This window comes from Manduca sexta, unplaced genomic scaffold (assembly GCF_014839805.1).
Source record: "Manduca sexta isolate Smith_Timp_Sample1 unplaced genomic scaffold, JHU_Msex_v1.0 HiC_scaffold_2545, whole genome shotgun sequence".
Taxonomy (NCBI): Eukaryota; Metazoa; Arthropoda; class Insecta; order Lepidoptera; family Sphingidae; genus Manduca; species Manduca sexta.
The window spans coordinates 2,265-17,366 of NW_023593520.1; the positions used below are offsets into that span (position 1 = coordinate 2,265).

The 15,102-nt window shown below is 35.7% G+C and overlaps 2 protein-coding genes across 2 annotated transcripts; both read right to left on the reverse strand.

Moving 5' to 3' along the window:
• Positions 1-3,997: 3,997 nt before the first annotated feature.
• On the reverse strand, positions 3,998-12,820 carry LOC119192265 (protein FAM135A-like). The gene is made up of 12 exons (XM_037446093.1): positions 12,809-12,820; positions 12,009-12,154; positions 10,366-10,537; positions 9,997-10,166; positions 9,509-9,715; positions 9,366-9,436; positions 9,048-9,283; positions 6,327-8,144; positions 6,126-6,255; positions 5,638-5,823; positions 4,402-4,649; positions 3,998-4,183 (listed from the first exon to the last, which is right to left on the reverse strand). The coding sequence occupies exons 1-12, from the start codon at positions 12,818-12,820 to the stop codon at positions 3,998-4,000; spliced, it is 3,582 nt and encodes a 1,193-aa protein (XP_037301990.1).
• A 171-nt stretch (positions 12,821-12,991) lies between these two features.
• LOC119192264 lies at positions 12,992-14,820 on the reverse strand (the record flags this gene model as incomplete). Its single annotated transcript, XM_037446092.1, is given in 2 exon segments — positions 12,992-13,242; positions 14,603-14,820. Coding segments are annotated over 2 exon segments (469 nt in total), but the record flags the coding sequence as incomplete, so codon positions are not given.
• Positions 14,821-15,102: the final 282 nt, after the last annotated feature.

Consider the following 15,102-nt stretch of genomic DNA (forward strand, 5'->3'; position numbering starts at 1 on the left):
CAATTAATTTTGTAGGTATATACTATCATAAAGAAAATAAATCTTGTGACTTCTTTATTCAAATTTGTCGAAACACGTATATTCCCTAAGATCCGATCTATACACATACAATTATTTGTCGTTAAAGAACGGATAAAAATCGTTCGATCTAGCACTTATAAAATATTGCAAGTTTTTATCAAAATTTATACATGAAAACGTCTGAACTCACTAATTGTGTATTTTTTTAGCTCAGATGAATGGTCGATTTGGTTTATTTATTGTTTATTTACACGTGTATGTATTATTTCTTCGAATATTTTTAAAAATATCTACAGTGTCACTCATGTGGGGTATGATCGTATGCCTAGAACTATTAAAAAACAAAGTTCGCTTCTAAAAATATCTTATGAAATTTATAATTTTTTTTGAATTTTTATAAATAAATATCTAGATCAGAATATGCTCTTTTTATGGATTTTAGAATCCCTGTATCATAGACGATTTTAGATAGTAGTCCGAACTATACCTGTGAAGGTCCTATCTTTCTCACACATTTCTAAAAGTATGGTACTTTTTAAAGCCCTATAAAACATTGACTGTTATATATAAGGGATTGAAAAATATATACCATTTAGTATATTTAATAACATGTAGCTAAGTTAATGATTTATTATGATAGCTCCTATAGAATTATTGTAAAAAAATAATTCGAGAAGACTGTTTAACACGTCGAAAAAGCGTCCGATTTAACCCCAACGCACCTTAAGTACCTACACTGAATCGTTTGAGGCCGTATCAGTTGCAAGTTGCAACTCAACCACCCACCAACTCACTTATTCTAGGCACTTAGGTAGTTACCTCCTGCTTGTATTATAAGCTTGTTATCTACCTACCGAATCAAGTATCTATAGTCTATACTTGATATAAACCTATTATTGTATTAACCATGAATATACTTAATTAAAAAAAATCTATTTAACTTTGAAACTAAAAGTATTAAGTATGTAGTTACATAAGTACATAATGTCTATAAAAAATACACAGATTTTCAGGAATTCGTTTATTTATTATTTATTTTATATGTGTATAACATCGACACATTGTCATTAGACATACGATTTACAAATAAAATTTCATTTACTATATTATTTACAAAATTCTTTTCCGTCTTTTAATACACAACTACTACATACATGCATTTATTTTAAACAGAATGTTTTATATGTAACCGAGCATGTTTCAAAACATTTAACAGTATATACTATGTAAGATATATCATTTTTAAGAAAAGAAATAAAGTCTGATATTTTATAATAAATGGTTATGTAATATGTTCCAAGGTGCTAGGTGTTCCCATTGCATCGATTTTTATTAAATACTTAAATAATATAAAAACATATCGTCGGTCACAAAATATTCGGAATCCATATTGTCTAACTAAAAATTTTAAAACATGCACAGGTGACACTAATTATATTATTTTGCTTTGGAATAAGATATTCGGGTCATCAGCTTCATTACAAAATAATTTAATAAGGAGTTATTAAAATCTCTAATTACTGTAGTTTTAAAAATAATGTTACAAATATAAATTCTTGCGGCTATATATTATTTTATTTCTATAATAAGTATAGTGGGGAATTTTCCATACTTAGAACAACCTGTAAAACGCATTTGTCATGCAAAACACGATGGTGCATTATGGACAAGGATTGAGGTCTCTAGGGATGTCCGTTGTAGTTGATAGCCTTGATTGTTCTTAAATTCGCTCATGACCGTTAATACAACATATCAATAACTACGATTTATCTATATCCGACGAAATTAATAAGCCCCTGTATAAAATCAACTACTACAAATATGTGGACAGAGCGTGACTATTCGAGATTAAAATTAAATTCTAATAAGAAAGGATACCTCTATGGAACTTACCCATAATCTTAGTGATCGTATATTTAAAGATCAGTCTAACATTCGATAAAAATTTACAACTTTCTCTAACATGTTATATTGATTAAGGCTACGGCCGTAGTTTCAGGCCCTTTCATTTATTTTTCGCAACAGGAACATAAACATTACAACGACATATAAATTATAAAATGCGAATAATAGAAATTCTCCATTGTGAGGTTTCGTATCGATTCCTTTTGTGCGATGGAAAAAATTTGAGGATTATGATAAAATGCGATAGGCAGAAGATTTTTGCTCTCTTAGTGTTGGTCAATATCATCACTTGATTAAATACAAGAAATATAATATCAAGAGCTATGTAATTACTTAAGAAAAGAGGTATGTAAAGCGCCGCGCAAACGCTGTCAATTTATTGCCAATATAAAGTATGAAACTGATGGTGGCATAAGTAATATCGGCTGAATTGTTCAAGTTACGCGTAAGAAATGGCCCATAATTGCGAAAGTTAAGTTGGCGAAATAAACAGCATTATTTCGATACCAATGTGTTTGGTTCGAATAAAAATGTTGAATCATGGTAGCTTGGTTTATGTTTTTTATATGAAACACAAAATATTACGTGCAATGGATGACTCCTGTAAACCAGTATAGAGATAAGCAGTTTGAGCGATGATTTGGATTACTTACACCCGTCAAATTTTCAAACATGACCTAATTTTAGATACGATTACATCCGTAAATCGTATTTAGCGCTGCTGGAATGAAATTTTTATATTCATTTTCATCTTTTGTGCTGTTCATAAGGAAACATGGGTGTTAATTTGTTTAAAATCTAACTTAGTAAGGTACACAAAGGCAATTATGACATTGCCCAGCCCCGGAAGTATTAAATAAATATTAAACAAGTGATGAAAATTGACTGCCATCATAAGGTTGCCATCACACCCCGGTATGAATGACTCCGATTCTATGGTGATCAAATGTTCGTGCGCGATATCATAAATTGCAATATATTAAAAAGATTTTATTGTATTATTTTAAAAATAAATTCGTATCAATAATAAAATTCTTAAAGTTAACGATTAAAACTGTATTTCTGATGCTAGATGTTAACAAGATGGCAACCCTAAACGAAATTATGCTGTGAACATTTCACAGTGTAGACAACAATATTAATTATTATAATAACATCTATCTATTATTATCTACATTAGCTAAATTGTAGTCTTAATTATTTGGTGTAAAGATCCATCTTATGCTACTTAATTAAAATTGTTAGTTCATTGTAATTCTCTGCATTCAATAATAGATATTTATGACTCTAGGTAGGATATTAAATCGATTTAAAATTCTTTATTTCCTTGATCGATTTAATTCAGTAGTCGCAAAGATGGGTCATTATTAATTTTATTATTACCATAATTTTAAATATTTCGGACAATCGCATTTAATTGTAAACACTACAAAAGAAATTATAATACGATACACGAACTCAGAGAATATTAAACATCGCATGGAAGAGCAATTTGAACGTTGAACGGCTCTGGGTAAAATAGGCAATAGGCATGGCATTCTTCAATATTTTGCTTATTGTACCTTCAAAAAAGAGATTAGAGGTCCAAAGAAATACCGAGTGGAAATTATCACAGCCAAATAAGTGTATAATAAGTGTGTAACAATAAGTGGCCAATAAGTGTTTTATAAAAGTAAGTCTGCTCAATAGGGCGATTCCTGATATTTTTAAAATGGCACAAAAATAGAAAATAAATTATTTTTATACCTGCCCTTATCCCAAAAATTCAGAGTCACCAAATGTTTAAGATTTAAAACGACCTTGGATAAATCCAGCTCAGTTGAATAAACACCTTTTTATACGGCGTTACCTAAGTCCTGCTGCAATAGTAAGAGCCGATCATTTTAAAAACAAATGCTAATAAAAACAAAATGCTAGTTACAAATTAAAAATAAATGCCCCATAGTGAAACAATTATGGAATTTTCTAGAATAAATTTTAAGTTTGAAAGTTACAACCGCATTCGGGTTTTACATAAGCGTATAGTGATACCGATTTCAGTCTCAAACGTGATATCAAATTTATTAAAACATTACCGGAAATATTTGAGTGCGGAGACAAGAAGAAATTTCTCAATGAAAAGATCTGAATCGAGAGCTGCGATGTGAGCTGCTCGACCGACCAACGCGCTGGCCGTGTGTGGGAGTGCGTGTTGGACGTCGTATCGAACCACTGAGACGGACGATGCGCGCGCAAGCGGTGCCACCATGTTGTGTACCTGCAAAACGTACAGAATCTTTTTAATAATGTTAAAAGTATCACGAACATGACGTGATTTCTGGGAATCTCGTAATGATTTATCAAAATTTGATAAGCTACATCACTTATAAAAATTTTATGGTTTTTAAATTCTTCATTATGAGAAGCGAAGCAAAAAAATATTAAATCTTTATAACCTATATCGATTTAATAATTATTTTTTTTAAATGTACTCACCATTTCCCTATAAGCTTGACCTAGCAGAGACATATCTTTAGCGGCGGCTTTGCAAAGCTCAAGTCGTGCTGAGTGCAGAGGAACGTATCGATCCTGACCGGAGCCACAGAGCAGGATGTGTTTGAACTGATGCAGCTGGCTCCTTTCGCTCAAGCGGTAGAGGAACGAACGGCGAGGATCCGATGCGTCGCGTAGAGACAGCTGGAGGAGGGACCCGGACTTCTTCCATTTTTGCATGAACCACATGCCTGAAAATATTATAATTTACGCTTAGAATGTATAAACTTTGATAGTATTAAATGTATTATTAGTTTAGGCCTGTAATTGACTGACCAATGGCTCTTCATGAATTTGCCTCTGCAAATTGCAACGTAGGATTTGAAGCTAATATTTATAGTTAACTATTCATATTCGTAGTTTCAATGTTTTTTGTGTCTTTTTTCTTGGAATAGTCAACTTTATCATAAGATACATTTTACTTACCGGCATTCACAAGACCACTAGAATTATAAAGAGTGCCAAGATGTGGGCCGCTAAGCGATAAGAACGTATGCAGTTTGCCCAAAAATGGTTTCATCTGAGGCCTGGCTAGTGCAGATCTGATGATAATGGTGCCAAGTGAGTGTCCCACGAAGCTAATGCGAGCCGGTTCGCTTGAATTTTGAATGTGCGTGAGAATTTCCTGAACCAACCTGAAACGTTGAAAAGCATTCTTTCAAGTCTTTGTTTATCGTTAGTTGAAGATGGCTTGAATAGCTTTTTTGACAGCAATAATTTGCTTCCAACGGCTTACGAATAACTGTATACGTTTTTCGCAATGCAAAGTGAGTGTGGTAAATAGTTTAATCTTTGCATAACAAAAGATACATAATATTAAGTTGAAGCCATCATGGTTATTATTAATGCTAAGAGTAAGGTAGATATTATTTACCAATGTGGTAACGAATTTAGATTATTAAAGTTTACAATTCATTCTAATTACCTGTCCGTCATTGTATCAAAATCGGAAAATGTATCCCCTTGATTTCTCTCTGACATTAGAAAATCTAATCTGGCGCCTGGTAGGCCTAGTTCTAGGTATGTTTTTACCAGGCGCAGGTCAGCTCGCATTGCCATCTAAGCCATGAACGCATATTATGAGATGTAATCCTGGAAGGTTGGAAATCATAGCATTGTTTGAATTTATTGTTAAGTATATTAATTCAAGGCCATTCTTTTCGGTAGCATTATACCCACCTTCAGGATTAAACATTCGATATTCATCGCTGATATGGAAGTAGGGGAGCGAATTTTCCACAGGTGGAAAATCTGAATAAATAGCTCCTGGATATTTCACGCTTTGTCGGAACTCGTCTCGACATTTAACGAACAATCTTTCAGACTCGGCTAGCCCGAAGATACTGATGAGATTACTTTCACGTTCTGAAATATAAAATCATTTTTGTATATTGTTTTAGAAAAATAAATAAAACAAATTATTAACTAAATTGTTATTTTCTAGAATGTTAATAAAGCGTCACCTTTATTATTTCCGTTTTCATTACGACTAGCTAACTCTCCTGTACTTTGGCTTTTATTTAGAGTTGTCGAGGACGTTGCGCCGCTGGAGTTGACTGATTGATGAGGTCTAAGTTTCCTCCTTTCCATAATGCCTGGTGGAAGCGAAGCTAATGTTAATGTTGTTAATTGCAGAAGCTTAAGATATTGATAAGCAGATATCTTACCTTCACACACGTGGTAGAGGGGATTATCTAACTCTAGTGTAGATGGTTGTGCGTGTTTCTGCGGAGTCTTTGACGGCGTTGACGCCTTACTGCTTTGTCTGCTCAATTTTGGCGACTTCGCAGGAGGGTCCTAGAAAAGTGCACTTTTATTACAAGGAAAAAAAATTACATTTGCGATGCGAATAAATGGTACTTATTTACCTTAAATTCGTCTGGTGGAGGCGGTGCATCGCGGAATTGCTGTGGTGGTGGCAAATGCTCGTAATCATTGTCCCCAATGAAGTGCGCCAAATCTATTTCAGACTTCGCTTTATTGTGATATTTTTGTACAGATGCTACGGGACCCGGCGCTGACTTTTTATAATGGCTTTTACAAGACCTGTCTACAGTGAGACTTCTGAGTTCCGCTGCAATTAATCGCTCTGTGTATTCAATCCTTTCCCTGAGTTTACTTTTATCCATAGAACTTGATTTACTCGAACTTGGCTGTGGCTTCGGCACAATCTCTTTACGTATATACGGATGTAAGTTATCGCTAATAGTTTGTGATTTTTTAACCATTCCTTCACTTGTAGATTTTGACGTGCTGAAAGACTTGCCTTGCACTGCACTAAATGAATTATGTCGTTGGTTTACTTTAGCGTTAATTTCTGACATTTGTTGGAAGCAGCTTGCAGTACATGTGTCAGAGTTACAACCCGCGTCAATCCCGTTACTGTGCATAATCTTATTATATTCGCATTGACTATCTGTACATATAGAGTCACTACAAATCGTACACTCTTCACATATTTCTTTATCACAGCATTCTATTTTCTCATTCGAGTTATTCTGAGCTACTTTCACAGCTAATTTTAGCAGCCGTTCACGTAACTGCTCACCGTTGAGTTCAGTTCTTTTAAAATCACATATCGTTTCACCTTCAGATTTACGAATTTCGATAGGATCCTCGTAGGTTTTGGTAGGAGTTTTGGCAAGTCCTTGGCTTGGCGGAGGGAAATTTTGGTTTAATTGACAACTGGTATTATCGGGAGATGAGGGGCCTGAACTACGTCCACTGGATACCCAACCACTTTGTTCGCTTAAGCTCGATGTGGAACTACTTCTACTACATTTTTCTTCTTTGTTTGAAAAGTTTTCTGGAGGCAGAATTTTAAAATCTTTGTCTCCTATATCAAGTGGTGGTGATTCAAAAGCGGGCGGTGGTGCTAAATTGGGTAAAGATTCCGATCCGAAATTATTATTTAAGTTAGGTTCGTCCAATACCGATGCTGCGCTTCTGCAATGCCGTAATAACTCTGGGCCGTGATCGAGACTATAAGGGACACTCGCAGATGACTCTAATCTTCGTAATTCAAATGGTATACTTTCATTGCTGGAGGAAGATGCGGCTTCTGACATCAATTGAGTCATTTTCTCCGACGGCTTATGTTTTGATCGTTTTTCTGGTTTTCCGCTAGATCTACCACTCTTAGGTGTAGCCATACCAGATTTAGGCGTGGCTCTTCCAGACTTTGGTGTTGCTAGACCCGACCTTGGTGTAATACCACCAGATTTAGGTGTCGATTTCCCAGATCTCGGGGTTGCTCTGTCTGACTTTGGCGTACTACGCTCAGATTTTGAAGTATGACGGTCGGATTTACTATCCCGGGATTTTATGGAGTGATGACTACTTAATGAGTCACGGCTAGAATTTAGTTTTGAGTTTTCTTTAGCGCTATTATTCAATTTGGACTCCTTTGACCTGCTCTTCTTATGCCTCACGGAAGGCATTGTGGAATGTGGAGTAGAAGGCGGTGTTTTCGAATAAGTTGATTTTGAAGTTCCATCGCTGCTTCTATCTAAATTCATCACAAAACCGCTATCGTCACTGCTTTTACTAGACTTCTTTTGATAATTTTGGATGAGGCTGCCAGTATTAAAGTCATAGCTCCAGTCTCCTTTTTGAAGATAGTAATTTAATTCATACCTCAGTTGGTTACGGGCTGCTTCAATGTCGATTTGTTGGCTGTCCATATTCTGATGAAATACATGCGTAGAATTAGATCTATGAACATGTTTATTAGAAACTAAGTTATTTTGATCAGTCACTTGAGTTTTACCACTAACCGGTGGATAAGAATTACGTGGAGGCAACATAGGACGGGGTAAATTTACATTGTAGCCTCTCTGAAACTCTAACGGATTACGAATAACATTATTCACTTGCAGATTACCCTGGTTACCGAAAGTATAGCCATATACTTGGTTAGGATTAGGTTTCATCGCACCATCATACTTATAACCTACGTTATTATGAAATACTTCATTGCTCATGCCATGTTGAGGAGTTAAATTCATATTGCACGGATTTTTGTATTTTTCTCTAAATTCTGTTATGTTCCTTCTATAATCGTCTCCTTTTGATCCACATCGTGTGGTAGTACTCGTGGGGTAAGCTGTAGTGGTGACACTACGAGGCAGTGTCGTAGGCTTTATTTGTTGTACCGGAATGTATGTTTTAGGATAGTTGACCGACGAATTTGAACTATTTCTTATATTTTTTGTAAGCGTTTGCGCTGCACTAAATGGCGTCATTTGCGACATTCGTAGCTGATCTAAAGATTTACTATGTCTCGCGGGTAATGTGCTAACTCCACTTGTGATTTCGTGCTTCTGTCGCAATGGTTCATTGGGATCGCCCTTTTCTTTGCCTGTACGCGAAATATTAGAAGTGCTTTTTGATGCATTAATGTCTAGTAACGTTGATGCAGAGTATCGAGATAGTTGTTGCCCTTGTTGTATAGAGCATGACGCGAATGCACTGTTTGGCGGGAGTTGAATTTCACTGATTTGATTATTTTGCACAATGTATCTATTTCTGCCAGTTAGTTCTAGCTGTTTGTTATGCGGTTTGTTCATTTCAACTACGTTTTGTTTCACCAATGTTCTTTTCGGGGAACCTCTAGCGGATTTTTGTGGAGCCAGAGTCAGTGTTGCTTGCACCACATTAGAACTCGTTTTGGGTGCTTGAAATTGCGGCTCTAGAACATCCATCATTGTTTTAGGCAGCGTTAGCGTGACTCTGGATGCTTCTGATGAAGGTCTTCTTGAATCAACGAGAGAAGATATACTACAAGCGCAGTCTTCTCCTACAGGTTCCGAACATAAGAATGGATCTGTAAAAATGATTACATTGGTATTAAAGCATCGTGAAGTTGATGGTTCCTAATAATTTCTTAAGGAAAAAAAAATACGCACCGCTTCCAGATTTATTGGCACTGGAATTTAAGAACGATCGTCGTCTTGCAAATTCAGCAGTATCTTGGTATCTGAAATAATGTTTAATATATTAAAACTATCACATATTAATCCTGATTCTGTGCAACCATCCGTGTCCTTACCTATCTTCAAAGATGATGGGCATGATATGCGGATCTCCGTCGAGAGCAATGCAGTGGACCGGCAGTGGCGGCAGCAGCGCCAGATACCGAGACCTGCGAGCAGCCTCGCCGACACTCTGGTATGATTGGTAGTTGCTATCGTAGCAACCGGCCATCGAGTGACGCGGGTTGTCCAGCACGAAAAAGCATTCCGAGAAACGCTTGATGCTGTAAATAATAAAAAAAAGTTTATTATAGTAATAGGTTGTTATAGTTTTTAGTGTTTTGTTTATTAACTGTTTTGACCTAGTGATTACTATGATAATCACCGCAGCACAGTGCTTGTACTCGAATGCCAGTTGCATCACTAGTGTGACCGATAACTAAAGCCATTGTTTTCTTGCTTCCTCTGAGGTGTTCATTACACATAGTATACCGAATAGACATATAGGTATGCATCACATAGGCTATATCATCAATGATTCAATTTTAATTAAAGTTCAATTTACCGTAATGCATGATGTCGAGCTGCAAGCGCGTGGTGGACGTGTGGTCGGTCGGTGGTGTGGTGCAGGAATGCGCGCCAGCGAAGCGTCACCTCCGCACATAACCGCGCGATGTCGTGAGCGGCGCTCATCGCCCATTCCTCCTCTTCACCGCACTCGGATTTCTGCAAATTCTGATATATATTGGATATATTAATGTTTTGTTTTACTGGTTTATCAAATTAGAACAAATTGGAAACTATTTCTTCCATGTAAACTCATTCGAGATACTTTAGCTTTTTCTACTTTTACAACTGAGGCTTTTTAAATTTTTATCTAGTCATATGACATAAATTATAACTATTATAGCACAGCAATTAACTTTGCACTCACTTTTCCAAAATCACTGAGATCCTTTATCCTCTGCGCTACTTCTCCAACGACTGAATTAGATGTGGACTCTTCTGGAGTAAGCATGACACCCGTTGAGCCGCACACTGTTAACGCACTTTGCAAACCTTCTAGGGATCCCAGCAGAATCCCGCATACTTCTGCATGGACTTGCCTGTAAAAAAATGAGATCCGTTTCATTATGAAAATCATTGTTTTATAATTAAGCTAATGCTCGTTTTTCTAAAATCTGTTGAAACAAAAGTTACATAAATTCGCTATTTCTGCTTCAAATGCAAACCTAATTTAAATAAGGTCAGGTGGGGCAAGTGCGCCGACGGGGTAAGTGCACCTGCCCTAAAAAAATCGAAAACTATTGATGTTATACAATAACCGCAATCTTATATCTATGCTACTAACTGAAATACAGTTCCACTAAAAAACACAAATGTTCATTTTAATACGATTTATTCGCCATTTTAATTTAAGTGTCATTTAGACCTGTAAACAGAGATGACCCCGTAAAGATAACATCAAATATTACAAGATATTTAACATATTTCTGTAAACCAGTAAGGTGAGTTCATAGTTTAAACCTTTTATTTTAATTTCCTGCCCGAATTTTATTTATAGTTACTAAAATAATGGATTTTTTAGCAATGCGAAAAAATGTACCTCAAAATTGTCGAGTAGGGCAAGTGCGCCACAGTTAATAGTCATATGGCGCACTTGCCCCTGATCCATATATAACCAACCTTTTTTGAGAATATGTTTTACTAATATGAATTATTATTATTGAAATGTAATAGCATCATTTTTTTACTCAGGGTATTTTGTTTTGAGCCGACTTAAATAAAAAGGTGTATTAGTTAATTCTTCGGATATTTGTTTGTTTTAAATGGTTCGTTTTTACAAAAGAAGAAATGAGAAATGTTATAAGGCCAAATTCTAAGTTTTTGAGTTATAACGCATTCAAAAATGTTAGTTCCTACATAATTGTATGTTTTTTTTAGTTTTTAGAAATAAAATGGATTTCGTATTAAAGCTACCATTTCTTTATAACAACATATCCGCACATAAAACTCTAATATTAATACCTAAATATAGCAAAAAAAAATGGGTAAAATGTTTTGAAGCCCTGATTTACAAATATATGGCGCACTTGCCCCGAATTTGATTTGACAGCCATAGTTTGTTATAATATTGAGTTATAAAAAATTATCCAAGAGCAATGCGGGTAAAACTTATTTTTCTATGGACTAAAATTAGTGTTTTCTTTATAATGTTTAATATATACGTTTTTTTTACACAGGTGCACTTGCCCCATTTCCGGAGGCAAGTGCGCCTACTATCTTTTTACTTTGAGCAAAATATTATTAATTTATTGTCTGATTTCCTTGAATGGCTATAGGTCGTTATCACAAAATACCAAATATTCTTAAATTAATAAAATTACATTCTTAAGTCAGCACAAAAGAAATTATTATGCATTGAATCCAGCTATGATAATTTTATGGCGCACTTCCCCCGACTGACCTTACGTGAAAACATTATAAATACTTCCCATAGTAAGTAATTCAAATATGATAACATATTACAAAACCTCATTACATTTCAACAATACAACATTAAAAGCGTCGCCTTACCTGGCGTGAGCTATTTTGCCGGAGTTGCCGCCGGCGCACTTGCCCGTGGATCCGGAAACAACACGTTCTCGAAGCTGCCCGACGCGCTGAAGTTGGATCCAGCGCTCTTCATTAACTTGCCCCACTGTTTGCTCGAGCGGGGCGTGCTGGAAAACATATTATGTTACGCTCATGTCGTTACCCTATTTATGGTCGTTGGTGTACTGGTTGGGAAGGTTTTTGTTTTTATTTAATTACTGGCAGGCAAAGTTCATAAAAAATAAGTGTAGTATTAATTATATTATGGTTAGAGTCAAATTTAAAAAAATGTTAACTTAGTACTTTTGCTTGCGGATTTGTTCGTTTGAAATTTCTAACAGGAAATTAAAGACACTGGAATCTAGAACTATTTTTTATTAGTGACTGAATTGTATAAAATTTCTTGAGGTTACAGTCCATTAGTACTAAGAAAGCTACAACTAAAATGTTAAGTTTAAGTATATATTCAAAATTGTATTATGCCATTTTTATTGTAGATATATTTATATATTGAAACATTTTAATGCTTCTTGTAGCATCAATAATCACAATATTAATGGACCCACTTTTAGTACGCAATGCTTAGAAATATGGCAGTTGAGGTAGGTCTTCGTAAAACAGGTTTTTACTCAATACTTACCAGCTTTGAACGTAATGCATGATACTTTTCCTTCCAAAGACAGACATGGAATGGAATCAAAAAGTGATAGGTATATAATAAATATTTCACTATGATAGGTAATCTAAATAGAGGCTATTATATTTAACCTTTTTATATTTACAAGCACAATCATGCCGGTAATTGCAACTCGTATCACATAATATTAACAGTTAATTTTAAGTCTAGGTGGTGTTATTTTGTAAAGGCGCTTACTGGACAAGCGTCTAGCACGTATGATGATACGTGCTAGACGATTCAAAGTGAATGATGATTCAAAGGCATAAAATTCCACGAATACAATTACTTACTTGATGTACGGTTGATGCAAAGCAACTAGACTGGCATGTATTGTTATGGAGACAGCCGACAGGTGGAAGTAATCGAAGAGCACGGGCAGGTGGTAATGCAGACCCTGGGATGGTTGGAAGTGCAGCTTCAGCACTCGGCAGGAGACAGGTGCCAGGGTGCTCGACTGCGCGCCCTCGCTGCACCACAACTCCACCCCAAGACTCCATTCTGCTCGCTCTAACGATTCTTTCAAGTTTCGACTGTCAACTGTTGACAAAAGTTCATTTAGAATTATCAGCTAAATACAGTTATTCCACTACTGTCTGGCTAACAAAATATGAAGTCCGACACAAAAAATGATTACGTTAACAGATATTGCTTGTTATTGAAATCTTGAAACATAACCTTTCGCTTCATGCACCCAATCTGGACAAATTGATAGGTACGTACCTATGCATATAGAAGATCATTGAATTCATCTACGTAATACAGTGCTTCATCGGCTTCGTGTATTAATGGAATAAAACTCATTACTGTTGTCGGTCTAAATTTACTTACGTATTAAATCGATTTATCCGGTGGACACGACTGTGTAAATATCAAAGTAATCAAAACAATTAATATTTTAAAGCATTTTGATGGATTTCATTCGGATGTGAATAATAAATTATTTTACGAATAGCTGTAAAATGTTCATGTTTTCACATACAGTTGAATAGTTAAAATATATACTTAGGCATGTTTTGAATGACGCAAAGACCACCTCTTCTACGCATTTCACTAAATTTTCATAGTATTATTAATTTCAATGAAATGCCTGTAAGTAATATTATTTTCCAATAAATTAAGTGTAATTTAATTTGTATTTACACACTCCGTTATGTTACATACTTTATGCAGTGTAGCTTATATTATATTTCGTAACATGACTAAGATTGCAGGAGAAAAATTCTTCCTTCCCTATCTTATTTGATGTCCACAATAATATAATATCCAAGAACACACGAAGTTTTCAAAGTGCCTTAATATGAATGAAGGTATCTATAAAAACTCGACAAGGCTGTTTTAATTTGTTACTTTATTCTTTTCTAGATGTTGCTCGCGGCTTCGTCGGCGTGAAAAGCCTTTGCTGAAACGAAAGACCCTTAAACACAGTACGATGCCAGCGCAATCTATTTAAAAAATCTGATGAAAAAATCAAATAATTCCCATGGAAGCATATGATCGGGATTAAAAGTAGCCTATGTTTTAATCATGGTCTAGTAGATCCGACCCTATCCTATATAGGGTCGGATAGGATAAGTAAGATTCCCAGTTAAAAGTGAAGTGCTATTGAGGGATATATATATTGATAGGAAAACACAAGATAATAACCAATATACATTGGTGTATGACCAACTTTACTGTTTAATGTCTTTGCGTGTATGAAATTTCAATGTGAGACTTAAACCCATGGTTCTTGTTTTGAAGTTCTTTTTCTAGTTGTATCAAGGCAGATGACACCAGCTATTTCGTTGGTTTTATTTATCACACAGACTCACAGATTGAATCACCACATTTCTACATTTAAGCCATCGATATATATGTACTACGTACTTAAGGCAAGTGTTTTTACAAATTAACTCACCTAGCAAATGAGCTCTAAAATGTACGATGTCTCTTAGCGTGACCTCCTCGTTCCTGTACATTATCTGGAAGGCCCTGGAAGCCGCAAGGCCACCGATGAGCGAGGCATTGGCGGCGGGCCGGCCGGTTCTCGCTGCCCCATTACTGCTGGACACTGACGCCTCGATGTGAACCGGCACCTTGGGTGACACGCGGAGACCCACGCGAATTTGGTAAAGCCTGCAAAAATTTAATAATGATAATATACAAGAAAGTCTAGATAGCGACCATGGTACACAAGGTGGCCCACGTAAGTGTGTCACGTTCCGGGATCAGCCTGTGTATACCCGGTACCAACAGGCGAGCATAATTGTGTCCGAAGGTTTACTCATCTCTCGTCAGTCGACTTTATATTGAACCCCAATCCACTAACCATCAGATGCAAGGGGACACTTTGCCATACTCTTATAAAAACAATATGACTATTAAGTCATATTAATTTTAAATATTAATTAAGAACAC

Coding starts and splice junctions, on each gene's coding strand:
- LOC119192265 (XM_037446093.1), bottom strand. Junction 9,437..9,508: donor CCCATCATCTTTGAAGATAG/GTAAGGACACGG, acceptor ACATTATTTCAG/ATACCAAGATACTGCTGAAT. Junction 5,824..6,125: donor CCTCTACCACGTGTGTGAAG/GTAAGATATCTG, acceptor TTTATATTTCAG/AACGTGAAAGTAATCTCATC.